This window comes from Scyliorhinus canicula, chromosome 10, assembly GCF_902713615.1.
Source record: "Scyliorhinus canicula chromosome 10, sScyCan1.1, whole genome shotgun sequence".
In the NCBI taxonomy this organism is placed as follows: domain Eukaryota; kingdom Metazoa; phylum Chordata; class Chondrichthyes; order Carcharhiniformes; family Scyliorhinidae; genus Scyliorhinus; species Scyliorhinus canicula.
This window is the reverse complement of record NC_052155.1, coordinates 88,969,188-88,993,052: the sequence shown is the minus strand read 5'-3', so window position 1 is coordinate 88,993,052 and position 23,865 is coordinate 88,969,188. Positions and strand designations below refer to the sequence as shown.

The following is a 23,865-nucleotide window of genomic DNA, read 5'->3' as shown; positions in this document are numbered from 1 at the left end:
ACAGCAAGAAATGACAATGATTAATACAGAGGGAGATATTAAAGAATAAGTGAAAGCCAGCTAGAAATGTAAAAACAAATAGTCAGTTTCTACAGGGAAACATCTGGAAGTGCTGTACTTAGATTTCCAGAAGGCAATTGACAAGATGCCACATTAAATGTTACTGCACAAAATAAGAGCTCATAGTATAGGAGTTAACATATTAGCATGAATAGAGGATTGATTAGCTAAGAGAATAATGATAACTGGGTCTTTTTCAGGTGGACAAGCTGAAATGGAGTGCCACAGGGATCAATGCTTGGACCTCAACTATTCACAATTCATATCAATAGCTTGGATAAGTGACCCAATGTACTGTTGCTACATTTTCTGATAACACAAAAATCAGTAGGGAAGTAATTTTGAAAAAGACATAAGGAATCTGCACAGACATAGATAGATAAAGTGAGTGGGAAAACATTTGGCGGATAAAGTATAATGTGGGAAACTATGAACTTCTCCACTTTGGCATGAAGAACAGAAGATCTGTATACTATTTAAATGGTGAGACATTACAGAACTCAGTGATACAGATGTATTTTCTGTCCCCGTACTTGAATCAAGAAATGTTGGTATGGAGGTTCAGCAAGTGATTAGGAAGCAAAATGAAATGTTGTTGTTTATTGCAATGGGAATGGAATATAATAGTAGGGATGTTTTATTGTAGTTGTATAGAGTATTGGTGAAACCACATCTAGAATACTGTGTACAGCTTTGGTCTCCTTATTTAGAAAATGGATTTAAATGCATTGGGGTGATTTTCAGCCTGTGTTAGCCATCAGCAAGAATGGCTTACAAAGACACACCCTCCCCCCCACCCCCACCCCCCCACCAACCACCACCACATGATCCACCTCAATGAATAGTTTACAACAGGTTCTGAAAAATGTGAATCAGTTGATGGAATCCCCCAGGGACACAAAGGTAAGTATAGCCCATGGAGAGAGGGACATGCCTGGGCAGTGCCCTGACACTGACCTCTGGCACTGCCCCCTGACAACTTGCAGACCCCTGCCCCGCCTCAGTAACAGGTAAACCATGCTCAGTGAATTTCATTTTTCAGATAGGCTCAAGATCAGATATATAAACTCGGCTATGCCGCTGGAGAGCTACACATCGGGTTTCAGTAGGAGCCTGCCACTATGAAAAGATGTGGGAAAATTCTGCCCATTAGATGTAGTTCAGAGAAAATTTGGAATGGGTAGGACAAGGGTGTTATCTTCTGAGGAAATATTGAACAGTCTGGGCCTGTATCCATTGGAGTTTAGAAGATTGAGAAGTGACATTATTGAAACATGCAAGATGGTGAAGAGTTCTAATGCTGAAAGGATGGTTCCCCCTTGTGGGAGAGACTTGAACTAGGGGGTACAGTTTAAAAATCAGGTGTCACCCATTTAAGATGGAGATGAGAAGAAATGTTTATTCTCAGAGGGTGGTAAATCTTTGGAACTCGCTCTCCCAGAGAGCGGTGGAGGCAGGTCAATTAATATTTTTAAGGCAGAATTACATAGATTCATGACTAACAAGGGAGTCAAATGTCATCAGGGATAGGCGAAATGTGGAGTTGAGGTGACAATATGATAAGCCATGATCTTATTGAATGATGGAGCAGGCTAGAGGGGGGACGAGTGGCCTACCCCTGCTCCTAGTTTGGATGTATGTTCGTATGTTCATAAAACAACATATGGACCAAATTTTAACGTTGCCTGACCCGGAAACGTGTAAAATTAGCACGAGAAGACGTTGGGTGCGTGTCTCGATTTAACCCTGCACATCGCACGATTTGGTGTAGGCGTGATTCAGAAGCTCATCCAGTGACAATCAAGAAAACAATTTAAATTAATGAAACAGGAATTGACAGGGGTTTTATATTACCCATCTGCCTTCACATTTGGTCAGGCGGCCTCTACGTTTTAACTGCAACCTCAATCCGTGGCAGCAAGAAAGTCAGTACTCACATAAAATAAGAACTGTGTCTGGGGACTAAGGTCTGTGCATGATTGCGGCACCTAGGCAGCTGTGGCATAGTTTTTCTACAGATACTTATTTTTTTTTAAAAGTCAGCAGTTCCTTCAGGCAGCTCCATTGCAGCTGTCCCCCTGAAGGAGCACAGTGGAAAAGCCAGCCCTTTGCTTGGTGCCCGCCTTCCTTCCATCATCCGTGACAGCGCTGAGCCTTTCAAAGAGCGTGTTTCACGCTGGATGGCCGTAAATTGGCAAACCAGCATAATATAGTGTTAACAATGTGATCTTGAGCGGCAGTGGGTTTCACAGGTCATTATAAGCTCAGGGTAAAGTGGGCATGAAAGCATATCAGCTGCTCTGAATAAAGGCTCTGTGTGAATGAAGCAAAGGAATTCAGTGGATGGGTCTAATAATGCAATCTAATTGAATTTAGTTTTTCAATAGTTGTGACTATAGTAATCCTAACAGAGCCAATAACAATTGAATAAACGTTTATCAGCAGGATTTCATCTTAGAGTAAAATTTGCTTTGAATTGAAATTTCTGTTGTGCATTTTTAATTGTTCTTATTGCTCTTTGCTTATAATAAATTTTAAAAACTTGCTTCAATTTATATCTGCATAAGAATTCAGTTCAGTCTGGATGTGTCAAAAGGTCAATAAGTTTTTACCCTCTTCAAGAGGGGAGAGGATAAAATATAAAACTGGAAGTTATAACTTACAATTCACACCATATGGCATACGTCAATGTGATATCTCATCATAATCAATAAAATATATCAGCTGCACATTTTCAATCGCATACTAAATTAAACATGCTGAATACGCCAAAATAAAATAGTATCACCTACCGGAGGTGCTGTAAATTTGTATAGGCAAGAGCCTCTCACGGCTAAGTACTTTGGTGTATACAGTTTATCTTGCAGCGAGTCTGATTCCCGGTCTTCTACCCAGCCCATATAGATTATCTGACAAAAATAAATCAATAATATTAAAGACATTTTAATAACTCATAACACCTGAAAAGCATTTCACATCAACATTTTTTTCCTGCTTTATCATCTATCAAAGCCGTTTGATGTATAATTATCTTGTCCTTCAAGGTTATACAAATATTTTGTAAAGCCATAATTTGTGCTTAATTCACATTTTAAGTTTTCATTTTCCAAAAGAAAAAATCAATGCTTTAGCCAGTTCTTAAAACAACTTTCACTCCAGTCTCCATTTGGGCAGAAAGGTTGCTTCCGAGCTGTGAAAAGTTAGAATATTAAAGATGCATGGTGGCACAGCAGTTAGCACTGCTGCCTCACAGCGCCAGGGACCCGGGTTCAATTCTGGCCTTGGGTCACTGTCTGTGTAGAGTTTGTACATGCTCCCGTACATTATCTCCGTGTCTCCAGGTTTCCTCCAGGTGCTCCGATTTCCTACCAGAGTCCAAAGGTGTGCAGGTTAGGTGGATTGGCCGTGCTAAAATGCCCCTTAATGAAAGGGATGTGCAGGTTTGATTATGCAGTTATAGGGATAGGGGAAGTGGGTCTGGGAAGATTAGTGATTCAAAAGAACGGTACAGACTTGAATGGGCTCCTTCTGCACTGTAAGGATTCTATGATTGCATGCTGTGCTTTGAATCACATGCCGGAGAGTTGCAGTGAAGGGCTGGGGGAGGGGGGGGAGGGGGGGAGGGGGGGGGGGGGTGCAAAATGGTGCAGACAGGCATTGGAGTGCCAATTCAAGTACACAGCTTCAGCCCAAATGCCGGGGAGAGCTTTGATTTTGTTTGCTTATAACTATGACATTAAGTACAGATGATCAGAGGGTTATTACAATAATAATAATAATCGCTTACTGTCACAAGTAGGCTTCAATGAAGTTGTTGCGAAAAGACCCAATATCGATGCCATTTCTAGATTATGATCCCCATCAAAGTAGAACCAAACAATGAAGATCTCCTTTTCTTTTCACACGTGGATAAGTTCTCAATAACAGCACAAGGCATTGCAAATGGGTGGCCGACACGGATACTGGATTTAGAAATTAGGCCATTTTTATGTTTAAAAATGAGTTGGTAGTTGATAAAGATTAGGCTATGTGGGGAACTAGAGATGTAATTTCTGAAAGGTACAGATAGCAATTGTTATATGATATTTATGATGAACATTTAGGAATGTAATTGATAAAGAATTTGCGAAAGGCTTTGGTGGCCAGAGTTAAATAAGGATATAGAATTTATAGAGCATGTCAAATACAAAACAAGCCACTGTCGGTATCTTTGCAACCATGGCAATGGTCAGCTAGAGTAAGGCAGATGATCAGGAAAGTGACAGAGGGAGAGAGGGAAAGACAAGGGGATAGCAGAAAGATGGGAGAGCAGAGAGGAAAATGGGGAAGACAGGAAAAGGGGGAGTGAGGGGGTAAGGGAGTGACGGGGTGGAGGAGTTAAGGTTTTGGGAATGGAGAGAAGGAAGAGGAGATTGGGTGAGAGGGGTGAGGGAGAAGGATGGGTGTGTGGGTAGAGGGGTCTGAGGTTTTTTGAGAGAAAGGAAAGGAGGAAGGGGAAGGAGAGAGGGCAGGAGAAGAGGGGAGAGAGTGAATTGGGAATTTCTTCAAGGGTCGGGTAGGTGTGGTGAGGGTGTGGTGGGTGTGGAATTGGGAATTCTTCCAATGGTTACGGCAGGACTCAGGGATAGGGAGAAGGGGTAGAATCGGGTCAGCATGGGGCAAAAGGTTTTTTAATTTAAAAAAAAATTCTAAACACATGGTGCGGGATTCTCCACTTCGCTGGCAGCACACTCATGCCCATGGATTTCTCAACTGCATGGGAGCGGCAACAATGGGAAATCCAATTGGCTAGCTACTGGGAGGTAGGATCCCGCTGCCGGCAGAGGCATGCCATGCCAGAAAACAAGCCTGGCGGGAGGGAGAATCCTGCCCATGAAGTCAGCAGTCTTTGATTAAATTCGGAGTTGTCCCTGTGTGTGCAAAAAATGTGTAAAGCTTTCAATCCTGTTAAAAATTCTAATTCATTTACAATTTTAAAATATACGGATCTAATGACATATGATATGTACCCAATATTTATATACCTGCATGCACGCTTAAAATTTCCGAGTATAGCAGCTTTAGAAAGGACTTAGAAATTGTCAACAAAAATGAGCGCTGAGATGTAGCTACTGCTGTGAACACACAAAGTATTGCTGTCCACTAGAATTTTACTACCAATGGCATCAGGTGAACGGTTGCTGTTTACAATTGATTTGGTTTCTACAGTTCTGAGCAGATAAATGTTTGCAATTGATGTGGTTTTCAGTTCATTGATTACCTCATATGACTTAAGAACACTTTTGAACACAGGGTTTCGTAGCTGAGTGCAAGTTAACACTATGACGTGCTAAATTCTGTCAAGGTTTTCAGGTAGGGGAGGCTGCACATGGAATTTGAAGAATTTGAAGGATAACAGCTATTAACTATGATAGATTGCCATTGAACTGGGTTGAATAAAGGGTTCTCGAAGAATCCAAGAATTTGAAAAACTCCAAATATTTAACGTAGATTGTTTGCTGCTTCTGGGTTCCAAGTGGAAAACGTGTCTGAAACAGGACTCAGTTTTGATCAGAAGAATTTGCAAATTTCTTGAGAAGAAACAGTATAATTCTGATTCAAATGGAGCGGAGAACACTGTGCAGATCGTAAAGCAAATTCAAAAATCAAATCGGAGGACACGCTGTTTGTCATTGAATCACAAACTGGCAATTCTTTGCTTTTCTTATTGTAATGCATCTCACACTTCCACTACTGCCAGAATGCCAACTGAATTGTTTCTTAGAAGACAGCCTCGAATGAGGTTTCAATTGCTAAAATTACATTTAGCACAGTCAGTAGAAGACAAACAATTCAGGCAGAAAGATAGACATCATAGGGGGAGAGTCAGATAAAGAAGTCTGAAGTTGAACCAAATGTTTAAGGTTAAAGAACATCATCATAAGTGGTTGAAGTGGCTACCAGTCGTGAAAAACCATTGTTCTTGCACATACTTGGTCAAGATGCCTGGTAGTAGAAAGGTTAGGTTTGAACGTTTTGTTTGTTTTGCATTCCAAGGTTCATGAAGAATAAAGAGGTTGGGAAGAATCAAATGAGTCTGATGAATTGGATACTTGGAATAAGAGTAAAATACCAAGGGCTGGATTCTCCGTCGGCAGAATCCTCCATTTCGCTGGCAGTACACACACGCTCGTGGATTTCCCGATGGCGTGGACGTGCCCACAATGGTAAAACGCCATTGGCTGGCTGCCAGGACAGAGGATCCCACTGCCGGCTAGGGCGTGCCGAACCTGAAAACGGGTGCGACGGGATGGAGAATCCCGCCCCAATTGTTTCTCCGACACAAGCTGTACCTTAATCTATTTCGAATCTGAATCAGAGTCAGGCAGACATGACTGAAGTGGAAAATTCAATTGAAGCTAAAAGTCCAAATAAGTCTTTGTTCGAGAAAATATCTCCTCAGACTGGTTGGATCAAGAGAGGAATTAAAGAGATAAAGACAACTAGTGGTTAATTTAGAGTTGTAAATAAACAAAAATCAAGAACTATAAACAAACTGTATGGCACTCAAACATTGTCTAACTTTTTCATTAATGAGGGAGGAGCGTAATAGCACCCCCTATTGGATCTTTGTGCAATATATAAATATATAAATCAAACTGGATTAAACTAGTTTCAGTTAGGTGCTGAACTTCCACGTGCATACCGTCTCTCTTGTCCTGTCAAGGTATTACAGTATCATCAAGACTAGTAACTAACATATGATGTCTTGAGTTGGGCTAATAGCAAGTCAGAAATTATTTCACCCACAGAAGAGTTAATTTTCCCTAAATGTTGCATTGCAGTCAGCAGGGCGACATTCTTGCTGCGTACCTTCCAGCCTCTGACATTTTAAAATTTTATGGGGATGCCAAGGGATGCCTATTGAGGCTCTTAAGTGACCAATTAATGGCCCCTTCAGGACCTCATCCCAACTACCACTGATTCTTTATGCCATGCTGGAAGCCCAGCAAATTTAGCTGAGTAGGCTGGTGTCAGGTATGAGATGGGAGGAAACTTCCTTTGCATGTTCCTGGGCTTATCATTGAATCACAGAATCCCTACAGTGCAGAAGGAGGCCATTTGGCCCATCAAGCCTGCACCAACCCATTCAAAGAGACCCCTCCCTAGGCCCACTCCCCCAACTAACCTTTGAGCACTAAGGACAATTTAGCATGGCCAATCCACCTAACCAGCACATCTGTGGACTGTGGGAGGACACCGGAGCACCCGGAGGAAACCCACGGACACGCGGGAAGAAAGTGCAAACTCCACACATTCACCCAAGGTCGGAATTGAGCCCAGGTCCCTGGTGCTGTGAGGCAGCAGTGCTAACCACTGTGTCACAATGCTGCCCCTACCAGTGGCACCCCCCTCTTCCAAGGTCATTCCCCCTCACCATTTAAACCTCTCCCCCACCCCTCATAAATCCAGAACCCTACACTCCTGTCAGGATCTCTGACCCAGAGCTCCTCAGCACTGATGACTTCATGCCGTTGTAAGTGGTCCTTGTTCCTGAAGGCAGCACTTCAATATGGGATCTACCATTGAGAAAAGGCCGGAAATCTCACCGTAAAGCAATCAATCCTGCTCCCCGCATCAAATTGCTGTCAGACTACCATTTGGATCATGGATGGGCTACTGCCCAACACCTTTTAGCTGGGGGAGGGCACGTGGGGTGGGGGCGGGCGGTGTTGAGGGCTGTGGAGGCTTGTTGTTGTAATCCACGGGAGGCAGGCGTTCCGTCACCACACCAATATTTATTTACAATAACGATATTACAGGAGCAGCTACAAACAGTGCTGCTAGCAGTCCAGTCAACTTAAGACTGGCTCACAAAGTCTACACAGGTGATTATATGGGCCCCCTCAATGAGCTATCATTGAGGGAGCTCATACTCCAATTGGCCAACAAATAAAACCAATTGGAGTTCATTACACTGTACAATTCAACCCATTCTTTCTAAATTGTGATGCTCAGAAGCAAACACAGTTCTTCAGAAGTGGTCTAACCAGGGCTTTGTAAAGCTATAGCAAAACAGCCTCCCCTTTACATGCTATTCCTCTAGACATAACAGCTAATATTCTGCCAGTCTTTTTGTATCTGCATTTTAGTTACCTAGGCACCTGGAGCTCGAAATCTCTTTGGGTTCTCTGTTGTTTTTGCTTCTCAGAATTTACAACATTAACAGATCTATTTTCTTATTTCCAAAATGGATGATCGCACACTTTTGATCATTGAAATCCACCTCCCATCACTTTGCCCACTCACTGAAACTGTCAAAGTCGCTTCATAATAATAAGCTCCCATCCTGAGGAAGGAGCTGCGCTCCGAAAGCTCGTGTTTGAATCAAACCTGTTGGACTTTAACCTGGTGTTGTAAGACTTCTTACTGTGCCCACATGACTTAATATGCCACCTATTTTTGTGCCAGTGGCAAACTTGAATATGGCTCTTTGTTGAGTTATGCAAGTCATAGTGGGTAGAATTCTTCACCTAGCAACGACGAAAACACGAACTGTGATTCTGCGGAGAACCAGGCGTCCAGCCAAAATCGAGGTCCGTGCTCCGTGCTGGTTCAGGGGCTATGCTCCAGTCCCTCATTGCTGCCAATAATGAGGTTCACGCCCTGTGCCGGTGGCAGCATGTAAAACCTAAATTTGCATGTATTTACATCTCATTAGCGCATCTGATCCAGTGTGCTCCAGACCTCCACGATGCTCCGCCCCTCTCAGGCGGAAGTCATGGGGCGCGATTTACTACAGCTATTTACAAATGGGGACTGGACACCATAATTGCTGAGGGGTAGAGAGAAAGTTATCAAAGTTTTAAAAATGTTAAAAATTGTAGCGCTTGGTGGAGGGTGACTGTCAGGGCCGGAGTTAGTAGCGGGGAACGACTTGGTGACACCTCTGTGGATTCGGGGTGTCCCCCTCGGGAGTTGGGTGGCCTGGCTCAGACTGTCGTTGCTGTAGTATTTGTTTCAAAAGCACCCAGTTGGCCCCTGGCTGCTCACCCTGCTGACTGCTCACTGTGTCCTCTAAATGTTCACAGGGCCTCCGGTGAGCCTACCCAGGCCACCCTTCTGGAAACCCTCAGACCCGAGCTGCTCATCAATGGGATGGGCATGGCCAAGCTCAATCAGTAGCCCACCAGGTGTGCCATTCCTCAGTGCACTCAGAGGCGCAGTCCCACTGCAGAGGAAGCAGGGGAAAAGAATAGCACCCCAAACTAAGGATACCATGCCTTTGGCACCCTCCCTGGCACACTGTTCCTCTCAGGGTAGAGGCCTCACCAGTGACACTATTAGCTAGCCCACACCGCAGGTCCACTAGCTGTCTCCAAGCATTTTCTGTCAGCTATGCCCCTGCTCCCATCCATCCTGCCCCTGGTCAGGTTATCACAATCTGTGTGTCACCTCCAGGACCCACATCACACTGCATCCATGTTCCCAACAGACACACACTTCTCTGACACCCCCCCAGCCGTGGGACACATCCACACACAGGCCTCCAAGCATGGAGATGGTTGAAGGCACACTATGACCCTCTGCACCTCACAACAAGGTGCCACTTTGCTGATGGGATAACACATGGTCCACCAAATGTGGACACCCACAGTAAGCCACAGTGAGGAAACAGGACAGGTGCTGCAGGGCTTATCGCTGACATGGGTTGTAGCAGCCACTGGTACCCCTGTTGACAAGGCATTAACACAAAAGCCTTTTTAAATTTAGAGATAGCTGAATCTAAAAAAAAAGAGTCTCCAGCCTGATTTGTAAATTCATGTAATCTGTAAATTCATGTAACCTGTAAAGAGGTTGGATCTCTAGATATAGAAACCATAAGTGCTGAACCTTATCACCTGTTGAGCATTCATCTCTTTGAGGGAATTCTGCAATAATCCGGAGATCTGACTCCAGGGGCGGGATTCTCCGCCCCGCCGCACCACATTTCTGCTCCCACCGGCTGGTGGGATTCTCCGTTATACCGGCCAGTCAATGGGGTTTCCCATTGTGGGGCAGCCCCACGCCATCGGGAAACCCCCGGGTGCCGGCATAATGGAGAATCACGCCGGCGGAGAATCCCAGCCCAGATCTTTCAACTCACCACATGATCAGACATGATCTGTTTGAATGGTGGAGAAAGCTTGATGGGCCACTGATCTACTCCTGTTCCAATGTTACTACAATGAGTTAGACATGTGGAATATGAACTACTCTTTTGTTTACAACTTGTAATAATGTTCTATTCTTTTAACTACATTTTTCCCATTTGTGTGTTTAACTTAGCATTTAGATTTTCAGAGTGAATGTGTGAATAAAAACTCCTCTTTATTTAAACTCATGAAATCTTGCTGCTGTTTATTTAAATTGACCACACACTTTGGGGGCTAAGAAACACGATCATCCTCTCCAAAGGCGACACTAATTATGGACAGTAGAGGGTATAAGTTCTGTGCTGACTCTGTCTGTGATACTATTGATAAATCATATGGTGGAGGTTAGTTCTAGCCATAAAACACTAGCAGGTGATGGTATGTGGGATATTAGTAGATAAAAATTTAACTTGAGGGCACATAAAACTTCTTCATTTGAAATGGAGCATTTAAAAAATTGAATAAAGTGATTAGAAACAAATTAATTGGAAATGTTATTAAAGGTACTTAATATTCATTTGTGATTATTTAGTATTGATCACAGGAAACATGTTTTTCATAGTTGTACCAATCACTTATTTTAATGACAGAACTATAGATTCACTTTGTCCTGGCTCTCGTACCATTCTGCTATGGGGTAAGGGATACACTTTCAAGAATGTGAATTAAGGTGGCTGGTACATGGAAGTGGTAATGTCACTGGCCAAATAATTCAGGGATCTGGCAACAAACGTTCAAAGCACAGCTTGGCAATTGGTATAATTTAAGTTTAGTTAATAAAATCTGGAATGGAAAGCTGCTGGTAATCTTAAAGCTATCATTGATTGTTGGGAAAGCCCATCTGGTTCATTATTGTCCTTTATTGGTCTGGTCTACATGTGACTCCAGCCCACAGCAATGTGGTTCACGCCTAAATGACACCTGATATATCCTCAGAAGCTATTCAGTTCAAAAGCAATTTGGATGGGCAACGATGCAGCCTTTACCAATGGCACTCACATGCCATGAAAGGATAATCCAAAAGAAAAAACCTGCTTAACAAAAAACAATTGAAAAAGTATCTGAAGTGATCCTGGATATTACTTATTCTGTACCACATCAATCCAGGACTTTACAGATCCAGAGATGTTGTAGTAGTACAGAGGGAGTGGTATTGTCACTGGACTAGTGATCCAGTGACCCTGGGTATTGATGTGGGGACCCGAATTCGAATCTCAAAATAGCAGAGGTGGAGATGGTTAACAGTTTCAAATTCCTAGGGGTGCACATCTCCAAAAATCTGTCCTGGTCCACTCACGTTGACGCTATCACCAAGAAAGCACAACAGCGCCTATACTTCCTCAGGAAACTAAGGAAATTCGGCATGTCCACATTAACCCTTACCAACTTTTACAGATGCACTATAGAAAGCATCCTATCGGGCTACATCACAGCCTGGTATGGCAACTGCTCGGCCCAGGACCGCAAGGAGCTTCAGAGTTGTGAATACCGTCCAGTCCATCACACGAACCTGCCTCCCATCCATGGACTCCATCTACACCTCCCGCTGCCGGGGGAAAGCGGGCAGCATAATCAAGGATCCCTCCCACCCGGCTTACTCACTTTTCCAATTTCTTCCATCGGGCAGGAGATACAGAAGTCTGAGAACACGCACGAACAGACTCAAAAACAGCTTCTTCCCCACTGTCACCAGATTCCTAAATGACCCTCTTATTGACTGACCTCATTAACACTACACCCTGTATGCTTCAACCGATGCCAATGCTTATGTAGTTACATTGTATATCTGGTGTTGCCCTATTGTGTATTCTCATGGATTTTCTTGTATTTTCTTGAATTTTGTTTAATTCCCTTTTCTTCCATGTACTGAATGATCTGTTGAGCTGTTTGCAGAAAAATACTTTTCACTGTACCTCGGTACACGTGACAATAAACAAATCCAATCCAATCCAATCCAGATGGTGAAATTTGAATTCAACAAAAAAGAAAACCCCTGCAATGTTGACCACGACACCATCGGCAAGTGACATGAAACTCATCAGGCTCACTAATGTTCTTTACGATTTGATAGCGATGTTCAAAATCATAAGGGAGCTGGGCAGAGTAGACAGGAAAAAACGCTCATAAAAGGATCAAGAATGGGAGGACACCAATTGAAACAAATTATTGAACAAAGCAAATGTAATTTCAGGAAAAAACCTTTTCACTCAACAAGTGGCTCTGCCTGGAAGTGTGGCAAAGGCAGTTTCAATCGAGGCATTCATGAGGAATTTAATGATAACTTGAATAGAAACCGTGCAGGCGTACGGGGAAATGCAGGGGAATGGCACGAAGTGATGATGCTTATTTGGAGTGACACGGTGGGCCTCCTTCTGCGACATAAACATTCTGCGATTCTTTAATTCAGATCTGCTCAGATATATTGTAAATTTGCTCAAGGATGCAAGTACTGCTGTTCCTTGAAATAGCAATAGCTAGCTGTTTTTTTCAAAGACAACAAATATTTCTAGCGTTCATTAGCAGAGGGATTGAATTTAAGAGCTGTGAGGTGATGATGCAGCTGTACAAAACCTTGGTCAGGCTACATTTGGAGTACTGTATGTAGTTCTAGTCACCTCATTTTAGGAAGGATGTGGAAGGTTTGGAAAAGGTGCAAAGGAAATTTACCAGGATGTTGCCTGGAATGGAGAGTAGGTCTTACGAGAAAAGGTTGAGGGTGCTAGGACTTTTCTCATTAGAACGGAGAAGGATGAGGGGCGCTGAGGGTTTATAACATGATCAGGGGAATAGATAGAGTAGACAGTCAGAGACTTTTCCCCAGGTGGAACAAACCATTACAAGGGGGCATACATTTAAGGTAAATGGTGGAAGATATAGGGGGGATGTCAGAGGTAGGTTCTTTACCCAGAGGGTAGTGGGGGCATGGAATGCACTGCCTGTGGAAGTAGTTGAGTCGGAAACGTTAGGGACCTTCAAGCGGCTATTGGATAGGTACATGGATTAGGGTAGAATAATGGAGTGTAGATTAATTTGTTCTTAAGGGCAGCATGGTAGCATTGTGGATAGCACAACTGCTTCACAGCTCCAGGGTCCCAGGTTCGATTTCGGCTTGGGTCACTGTCTGTGTGGAGTCTGCACATCCTCCCCATGTCTGCGTGGGTTTCCTCCGGGTACTCCGGTTTCCTCCCATAGTCCAAAGATGTGCAGGTTGGGTGGATTGGCCATGATAAATTGCCCTTAGTGTCCAAAATTCTATGATCTATGATTAACCTAGGACAAAAGTTCAGCACAACATCGTGGGTCGAAGGGCCTGTTCTCTGCTGTATTTCTCTATCTCTATCTCTATCTCTAACTATTCTTTTGAATCAATATCAGGGGATTACGTTAAACAATAAGTATTTCTTATACAATGTTCTTCTCTTTAAATATTCACATCTATGTGTTGAAACTGCCTGCAACTCCTTAATAAAGGTTCTGGAAGGTAAATATTAGATGATAGGTAGGAGGTTTTGATCAATACCTTTGTTTAAAACCATGCTTTGATTTAGAATTGGAATAGTGTTCTCCCAAGAAGAACATAAAACACTTGTAAATTTGTCATTCTGTAAGGTTACAGGCCATTTACACCAGATAAAATTGATGGCTTTTGTACAAATGTTGACACTATATCAATATTATAATTAAATGAAAAAAATACTATAACATAAACAGATCAATGGGTTGTATTGAGAAATTGGGAGTCAAATATCTTGATGGATGGAAAAAACGGGAAGGGGAGTTACTCCCTGTTAATCATACTACTTCCACTGGCCATGTACACTTTAATCTACCATCAACTTCAACCCACGTATTTTGTTGCCTGAGGGATAAGTCCGCTTGATTTCACATCGATCCGTGTGGCAAATAAAATAAAACTACAAGACACTTAAACATTTACAATGCTCCAAAATTCTCAACTCCGGGCAGTAGCGTTCCACAAATGGCATTTTCTTGACCATAGCAACAATAAGTGATTATATTCAACAAAGTATTTGATTATCTCTTCTAAAAGAGTTATACTGTTTGAGTTGTAACCTTTGCATTTTTGGTCAGATCATTAACTAGCCTTTGATGGGAAGCAGCTCATCAAAAAACCATTTTATACATTTGCTGGGTTTCGGCCTGTCAGATTCACTATATGCAGAGAAAACTATTTTAATCTCTTGTCTCTATTGCCACTTTGTGTTTGTTTTTAGGCTATGTCATCTGTCTTTATCTCTCAGCAGTCTTTTTGTATATTTTAAATAGATCATGACCTTCCCTCATCTTCTTTTTACTCTGAGGGGACGTTCACCTCTGTGAAAGTTCTTGTAATAGTGACCCTGTCCTTGTGGCTCTGATCTAAACCTACGTTGAAATATCAATGTTTTTTGAAGGGAGGCTGCTCAATACTGGCTGGTGCTCTACCCTGAATGATCTACATAAGGCTTCAATAACGTAGTTCGCTCTCCAGTCGATCAACCTCAAAATGCACCCTTGTACTTACACTCAATGAGATGTGTTGGCAGCCTCCTCTCAGTCAATAATCCCACACTACTACCTTTTCCACTTTGCTCATGAAACACTCGCTGTATACACATTTACAAACATTCTTCCACCGCAAGATTGCCACAGGTGGGACGCGGACCATGTACAGGTCCATTGAATTTGGGCGGGAATTTCCGGTCACCGGGGGGGGGGGGGGGGGGGGGGGGGGTGCGGCCCTCTCGTGAACCTATATATTAGGTCACATTTAATCTCCATTATATTTTATCAGTAATTTCTTTGCCATTTCATTCAAAATAATCCAGCTCTCTTTGAGTACAAGCGATTAATCTCCTGTTAAATTTAAAATGTTGACTGAGAGAACCTGAATATAAGATTCATTGAATCTGAATCAAAAGAATAAATTTACCCCCCAGTTTTTTTCCAAGTAAAATTAAACTCACCAAAGAATATAAATGTATTGTACTTAAGGCAGCAGAAAATATTCAGCACCCAAAGGAATACTTGGTGGCACAGCCCAAGCTGTTGAACTCCTGAATAACCTCATTAATAATATTGATAATTAATTCATTAGCAATTAATCTGCAGAGGGGATTGTTCAATAGCCTTTATTTCAAGGACATTTTGCTCACCAGATAAAAACACATTTGATGCCTCATGAATCTGGCAAATACGTCAATGTGATTGTTTTTTAGAAGTTCAAACTTACCTGTTGGTTCACAGGAAAATTCCTGTTTATCTTTTTAATCTGAGGGAAAATATGGAATTAGAATTATTAATTAGTAACAAGATTACAAAGTAACACAGTAAACAAAAAGAAAAACAATGAATTGAAGCTCGTACAAATATGACATTTACATTATTGTTCGGGTTTGTAATAGTGAAACACCTTTTAAAACCAATTCACCTGTGCAGATCATTAATGTCCAGACCTAAGGTAGGGCACATGTTAACATGTCATTTATAACTGAAAGCATTGGAACATCTTCAAAGTGATTGATGCACAAAACCACTGCAACGTAACCTGTCCACTTGCTGTAACATCACTTACTAGCATATAAGATGAACTGTAAATAGTCACATTTGTTGATTACTGTACAATCCCATCAGTTTACAATATCTTAAGATTGCTGGCACTTACATAACAAGAAAAACAAATGATAAATGGGAACATACCCAAAATGAAGGACGGTTTTGAAATTATTAACTGTTGACTCTCTTGACAGAAGCGAAAAGACTTTAATGGGAATATGCAGGCTTCCCCCAAACCCAAGGTTAGATAGACAGATCTAAACAATCCCAGAAACAATGGAGCAGATCAAAGCAGACCTGTCACCCCAGCAGTAAATGGTTGTGAACAACTAACAGGGGAGGAAGCTCCACAAATATCCCCATCCTCAATAATATGGGAGCCCAGTACATCAGTGCAAAAGGCAAGGCTGAAATATTTGCAACCATCTTCAGCCAGAAGCTCCAAGTCGATAATCCATCTTGTCCTCCTCTAGACATTCCCAAAATCGCAAATGCTAGTCTTCAGTCAATTTGATTAATTTCCCTTGATACCAAGAAATGGATGAATACCCTAGGCATAAGAATGGCTATCGACCCTAGTGAAATTCTGACAATAGCACTGAAGAGTTAAGCTCCAGAATTAGCCAGGCACCTAACCAGCTGTTTCAGTACAGCTACAACTCAGATTTACCTGACACTGGAAAACAGGTCAGGTTTGTCCTGCCCCCAAATGCTGGCTTTGTCAGCAATGCTCAACTCTCTTGAAATAATAAAAAAGTGCAGATCTTATGACTTTGTTCTCAGCTGTCCTCACACAAGCTATACGCAATCGCCTAAACATCAAGCTCAATATCTTACAATGTACACAAATTGAATGTATGTCCTGGACCCAGCTTTCTCATTTTTATTCCATTTGTGTCATTCTGGACCGAGGAAAGAAGCCTGTCAAGCTTTGTCAGTGGTCCAAAAAAAAAAGACTACAATTGACAGCATGCAATAACAATTTCTCATTTGTAAGCCTGAGCACAGCTGCACATATCCCAATGTGTGATGTTAGCAAGCAAGAGGAGATGGCACAGTATTCAGTTGAAGAGAAGAGTATGGCCATGCTAGAAGAGAAATGCGATGATGGTATAACTAGATAGTTGCCAGAAAAAGGCGGTTCTGCTTTAGGAATTACTAGTGTGGACGCCTGGGGGGCGATTCTCCAATGTGGAGCCCAAGTGTTCGCGCCATCGTGAACGCCTTCGCGTTTCACGACGGCGTGAACCGGGCCCTGGTACAACTGATTCTGGCCCCCATAGGGGGCCAGCACGGCACTGGAGTGGTTCACGCCGCTCCAGCCTCCTTTCGTGGTGCCAAATGGGCACCGCGCCAACCCGCGTATGCGCAGTTGGGCCACATCAACCTGTGGAGGCGGGGGTCTTCTTTAGCACGCCGGCTCCAACCCAACATGGAGTCGGTGTTCAGGGGCTGGCCGCACCGGATAGTAGGCCCGATTGCAGGCCAGACCCCATCGGAGGCATCCCCTGGTGAAGGACCCCCCCCCCCCCCCACAGTCCGCCCCCCGACCGTTTGCCCAGAGTTCCCGCCGGCAGCGACCAGGGGTGAACGGCGCCAGCGGGACTCTGTCATATCGGCGAGGCCGCTTGGCCCATCCAGGCCGGAGAATCGGCGGTCCTGCCGATTCCAGTGGCCCGCGGCCAGAGCCGCGCCAAACGCACCAGCGCAAATTCTCTGCACCTCGGAAACTTGCGCGCCGGTGTCGTGGCGTGTTGCTGCGATTCTCCAGCCCGGCACGGGGCTCGGAGAATCGCCCCCTTGGTTCTTTTCAGGAGGTAAGGAGTGGTAGATATCATAGAATTTACAGTGCAGAAGGAGGCGATTCAGCCCATCGAGTCTGCACCATCTCTTTGAAAGAGCACCCTACCCAAGCCCACACCTTCACCCTATCCCCATAACCCAGTTACCCCACCCAACACCTAGGGCAATTTTAGACACTAAGGGCAATTTATCATGGACAATCCACCTAACCCGCACACCTTTGGACTGTGGGAGGAAACCGGAGCACCAGGAGGAAAGCCACGCACACACGGGGAGAACATGCAGACTCCGCACAGACAGTGAACCAAGCCAGGAATCGAACCTGGGACCCTGGAGCTGTGAAGCAATTGTGCTAACCACCATGCTACCACACTGGCCATGCTGAACAATGCACCAGTGAACTGTTTGATGATATTGAGGAAGGCTCCTATGTTAGTGCAGAAGGTGACAGAGGCGGAAATGAAGATGGTGCTCGTGAGAGTGGCACTGCTGCATGTATGGGGCGAGTTGCGGTGATGTGCAACTGACTGATGGTCTGAAGTCTGCAGAAGGTCTATAAGGTATGCCTGTTGCCATCTGATGTGTAAAGGTAGTTTAATTCTGATGTCTACTAATCTCTCCAGCATGCCCCCTTTCATGTTATGCCAGTGTCATGTGGAATACTTATTTAGCGTACTTTAAAACTGACTCCCATAATTTATTTCGACCTGACTCGGCAACCATGAGGCTTTGCAGATTATAGTTGGATGTTTTGTTGCTCCCAAAGTACCAATGAAACTTTAAATGCCCCCTCTTTTTTGAAACTACAATACTGGAATCTCAATCACAGTCAGATTTTCATTTTTTGCAGGTGTTTATGTCTTCATGTTTACCCTCCTGATGCCACAATGATGATAACAATAACTTCAGAAAACAGAGCTTCTTACATAAAAGGCAAAACGACTGCAGTAAAACCATACCAGAAGACTTAAAAGTGCACCACTAAACACTCCAGATTGAAAAAATTATGCTGTGTTCTATTTTAGTGCTGAATTTCAGCTTTGGGGAATTCTGAGTCACATTAACGCTGCTCCAAAATGACAAATTAGGTGGGAACATGATGAAAGGTGGTCATGGTAGTCCTACACCGATTTTCATAAACTAATTGTGCTCAGATAGATTTGTTCAAGCTACAGATGTACTGCAATTCTGCATTGCTGCCATCTGTAAATACAATAAATTGATGAAAAATGTGTTGTATAACTGAAGCTTCAGGGAATATCTGGTAGAATAATTTGGATAACAATTGTGTAATAAAATGTATGTTTTCAATCTCCTAGCTGCTGTCCTATAGTTCTGGAAATTGATTTTTTAAAACTTCTGTTCGGTGGAAATGTTAAATATTACCAAATCACAAATCAGATATGGCATAGAGGCATTTTAAATACAATTGCATTGAATTGTGTGGGAGGTGCCGTGTGCCAAATCTCCAAATTCAGGACCAAGGGCCTGAATTAGCCCAACAGCAGGGAGCGTATGTGATGGCAATGCCAACCCAAAGCGGGGGAAGGAATGTTTAGCATATCATTATTACTCATCAACATTTAACTTTTTACGATTAAATGATACCTTTTCAGTTAAGTGTGGGTGCATGCAATCATGGGCCTTGAGTTCCCCGGGTCCACCTGCTAGATTTGGACATGCTACATGCCGCCCATTTTATGTGCGGGTGTAGATGGGGGGCAGGGATGGTGAAGGTTCATTCTTCTGAAATAATATTGTGGGGAAACAACTCCGTTTGTGGTTGCAAGGTCCCAGCATAAATCCTTCTTTAATTCCACAACTATTATTGGGAACAATAGCAGAATCAGAACAGTAGCATACTCAAAGTTAAACAAGGCAATTTTGAGAATGTAATTAAATATGCTATTATATTAATTGAACATTATAATGCAAATGTTAAATAATCATGTAAATATTCTTTAGCGCATTAGCCTCACTTACAGTATTCATAACTAAAGCTTGTCCAAATTATCTTAGAAACATACCATGCCAATGGTACTTTCATCACGATTTTGCCATTGTTAAATAATAATTTTATCGTCATAAGTATGAAGTTACTATGAAAAGCCCCTCGTCGCCACATTCCGGTGCCTGTTCAGGTAAGGTGGTACGGGAATTGAACCCTTGCTGCTGGCCTTGTTCTGCATTACAAAATGGCTGTCTCACCCACTAAGCAAAACCAGCCCTTCAGCTGGTTTATTAAATGTGGACAGTTTCTTCAATTATTAATCTTTTGTGTCTTGATTGACAAATAATATAGTCACATGTTGTAAACCACTAGCTTGCTGAGATGGGAGGCTAAAACTTTGATGACTTTTCCTAAGTGCAGATATCCATACTTACATTGTGCTTGGTAAGGTTGGATATGTTAATTGCCAGTGCTTGTAGCCAATCTATACAGTCTTCAGCAGTGAGACATTGAATAACACCACTGCATACTCCATCCACGGCAATTATTTGAAATGCATTTTGCCTAAAGATATGCCAGAAAACAGATAAATAGAAATGTTATCCAATATGAAACTGCAAACAAAGACAGAAACACTGGCCCCAAATTTTCTATTTGAGGTGAAGTTCACACAGGATGGGACTTCCGTCCATCCCTCCGCATCCCTTTCAACCCCAACCCATATCATTATGTCTGATTTAATTTCAATGTAAAACATTGAAAATTAAAATCAGCACCTTCCGACATTCATCTGAAACTATCAATTATGCGAAAAGTAATTTTGCCTGAATTAATCACACATAAATTGCTGTTTGCTCAGCGGCTGACACAATGGACTGGATATTCTTCTGCAATCCCACCCAGAATCACATGCGACTACTGCAGAAATGGTGGGATAATGGAACACTGAGGACTACCACTGATTCCTCACCTTGGCCCAGGTTTCTCAGATCCACTGGATCTGCTGCTAATTTTCATTCATGACTGGGAGGTGGGTCTCTAATTTCCCATTTGCCCTTCCATGTACTCCTTTCTCTGCTGTTTCCAGGACCACCTGGAGAAAGGTAGCGGCAGGTTTATTTAGTGCAGTGGTAGATCAAAAGTAATGGAGGGAGTGAGAATGGAGGTGTTCACTCCTGACTTTAAGCACTGGTATTATCTAGGTCTACGTAGCCATGATAATAATGAATGGCGGGGCAGGCTCAAAGGGCCAAATGGCCTCCTCCTGTTTATATTTTCTCAGGACACGATTCTCAGGCCCGGTACGCTTTTGTTTGAGCAAAACGAGGCCGGTGAATAGCATCAGAGGCCATAAATGAGAAACGTGCCGGGCATCAAACAGTTTGCGATGCAACCGGCCCGCTCCCGTTGGCGAAATCAGGATCTCGCCATAGCGTGGCGAGAAACCAATTATCACCGCTTAACCCCTATTTCCATACAATTAACGGGAGCCACACCATATCCAACAGCCTCCCGTGATCCATCCCTCCCCAGCAGGTGGTCACGCTGGCGCCGATTAGTACTTTTCTTGACAAATGTGAACCAGGTGGAAGGGCTTTTGTGGGGAGCTGAGGAGCTAAGTTGCCATCTTTGTTGGCAGGTAATGAAGTTGGGGGCACTGGGCTTGCCACTTCATTGCTTGACAGGGTGTGGAGACCCTCAGCTGGGGGGAGGGACACCCCCCACAGGGGTGAGGAGTCGTCATCTCTGGGTGGGCAACCATGCAAGGCACCACAATGCCAATCCATGGATTGTGTGTCCCCATTCTGGGGGTAACCCTAGCCCTGCCCCTCTGCCGCCGACAACCCATAACCCTCACCAACTGTCGAGGCCTCTGGCAATGCGGGAAGGTGATTGCTAATAGGGAATTGGCAATTGTGGTTGATAGTAATCAACTATTTCCTGATAGATCTGATAGGTAAACAAAGACTATTTAGTGTAAAGATCAAGCCCCAGTTTTAATACCCATTTTAAATTGAGGATTTCAGCACTCATAACCCCAGGGCATGACAAAACACAGAGCTTCAACAGGGACACAATAAGCCTGACATATGCATAAACTCATTGGAGATTAGAACAACATTTTTACTAAGCAAGATGAAAAAGCTATTGTTCTAATAAACATATTTTCAAAGACAGTTTGACATTAAGAAATGAGCTGCACCAGCAATCTGATCAAGGATGAAGCAGGCACCATAGCAACATGAAGGCACCATTGTTCATAATGTGGATAAAGTGAAGTCAGCAGAAACCAGTAGAAACCAGTCTTGATAATAGCACAGAATTGCATTCCATAACATACATAAATATTTAAACATGAAACATTCAGAACTTATGTTGCACATTAAGGATTGACAGTTAACCATCAAATCAAATGTATTTGATTCTAACCCAAACCAATTAGGATGACATAGAGGTGCAGATAGATGGCTCAAGACTGATAACATTTCCTTTAAACATGATGGTCCATATGGCCATCTTTATCCAGGATCATTCTAGACTTTAATCTAACTATTCGCTATCCTTATTTTCATATTTTCACTTTTCCACTCTAACTCTTCAAGTAAATGCAAGCTGTTTTGCTGTAAGCAAGAAACCATTTCTGTATTATTTTGAAAGTTGAATTGTTCATGAGTTACTTCTCTTTAAGTCCTTTTGCTACCTGGACTTTATTGAGAATAGATTTAAGTTTCTCGTAATTGTAATCAAATAGAGGCAATAAAGATTGTTGTTTGCATCCGAGAAGTTTAACTCCAATTTCTACTGAGTTTTAGTGTTGTAAGACTTCACTAATTCCGCATGGTAGATTTCATCAGTGGTTAAGTAAGCATTTAGCACAACCCAAGTGGTTTCCCGTGGGTTGGCGGGCCATGTAGCATGTGTGAGTCATTGCCTAATATCCTAATATCCTAATAGCCTAACATCACATCTTGATGCATGGACACTGTGCTTGAAAACTGCGGGAGGCAACACCATACACACAGCAGCCAACATCCAAACACCCAAGCGATGGGGCACAGCTCTGGAGACATGTCCACAGCCAGAGTGTGGGTGAGTGCTACGGGGAGATGAACCAAGGGCTCGAAGATCCGGCCGCATTGTAGAAGAAAGTGACGGAGGCGTCATACTTGTGGTCACATTGTCACATGTATTCTGTTATCATAGCATCATAGAATTTACAGTGCAGAAGGAGGTCATTCAGCCCATCGAATCTGCACCAGCTCTTGGAAAGAGCACCCCACTTAAAGCTCATACCTCCACCCTATCCTAGTAATCCAGTAACCCCACCTAACCAAAGGGCAATTTGGCATGGCCAATCCACCTAACCTGCACATCTTTGGACTGTGGGAAGAACCCGGAGCACCCGGAGGAAATCCACGCACATGAAAAATGAATATCGCTTATTGTCACGAGTAGGCTTCAATGAAGTTACTGTGAAAAGCCCCTAGTTGCCACATTCCGGCGCCTGTCCAGGGAGGCTGGTACAGGAAACGAACCGTGCTGCTGGCCTGCTTGGTCTGCTTTAAAAGCCAGCGATTTAGTCTGGTGAGCGAAACCAGCTAAACAAGCCCCATTACGGGCAGAAACCGCAGACTCCGCACAGACAGTGACCCAAGCCGGCTCCCTGATGTATGCACCATGGTGTCGACAGCCTGGGTGATGCTCCTCAGTGATTGGGCCATGCAGTGCCTCATCAATGTCCATCTGTGACTGGGATAACCTCTGCAATGCTTCGTCCATTCCCATCTGAGAGCAGGACATGTCGTACAGCACCTCATTAAGGTTAGCCTTGTACAGGGGAACATCCCCCAGCGAGTCGGACATTCTACAGAGACCCTCAGCCATTGCCATCACCAATTGCACCACGCCTTGGACAACTTCACTCATACTGCCAACGTTGTGCACCAGTCTATCCACTGCGGTCGCGACCCTCGCAATATTGGCCTTGGTGCCACACATTGCCGCTGCCATCTCCTTCACCCATACCCACTGGGACGTCTCGAAGCTGGTATGGACTTGCTGGAGTGTTGCTGACAATCTGAATGTCTCGGTGACTACTTAATGTCTCCATTAGCTCCAGGTAACCCTGTACTGGAGGCTCAGCATCAGGCTGGGACCCACTGGGACCTGAGATTCAGCAGACCTCCGAGTGCTCTCTCGCCTGGGGTTCCTGCTCCACCTGATGTACATCAGCAGCTGTGTGGTGCTCACCAGATTGTGCCCCAGAAGCCCGGCCATTAGGTTTCCATCAAGATGTGTGTATCTGCGCTGGTGGAAGGT

At 43.5% G+C, this 23,865-nt stretch overlaps 1 protein-coding gene across 7 annotated transcripts in view; it reads right to left on the bottom strand.

Moving 5' to 3' along the window:
* Positions 1–23,865, bottom strand: part of sntg1 (syntrophin, gamma 1) — a 649,505-nt gene that overhangs the window by 66,123 nt on the left and 559,517 nt on the right. For all 7 annotated transcript variants that reach the window (XR_005462062.1, XR_005462061.1, XM_038809324.1 and 4 more), the window contains 3 exons: positions 19,980–20,109; positions 15,469–15,507; positions 2,853–2,969 (listed from right to left, as the gene is read on the bottom strand). Coding sequence is in view for 5 of the 7 variants with exons in the window: in XM_038809324.1 (XP_038665252.1) it covers positions 2,853–2,969; positions 15,469–15,507; positions 19,980–20,109 (286 nt within the window). In the remaining 2 variants the exon portion in view is untranslated. The remainder of the gene's footprint in view (positions 1–2,852; positions 2,970–15,468; positions 15,508–19,979; positions 20,110–23,865) is intronic.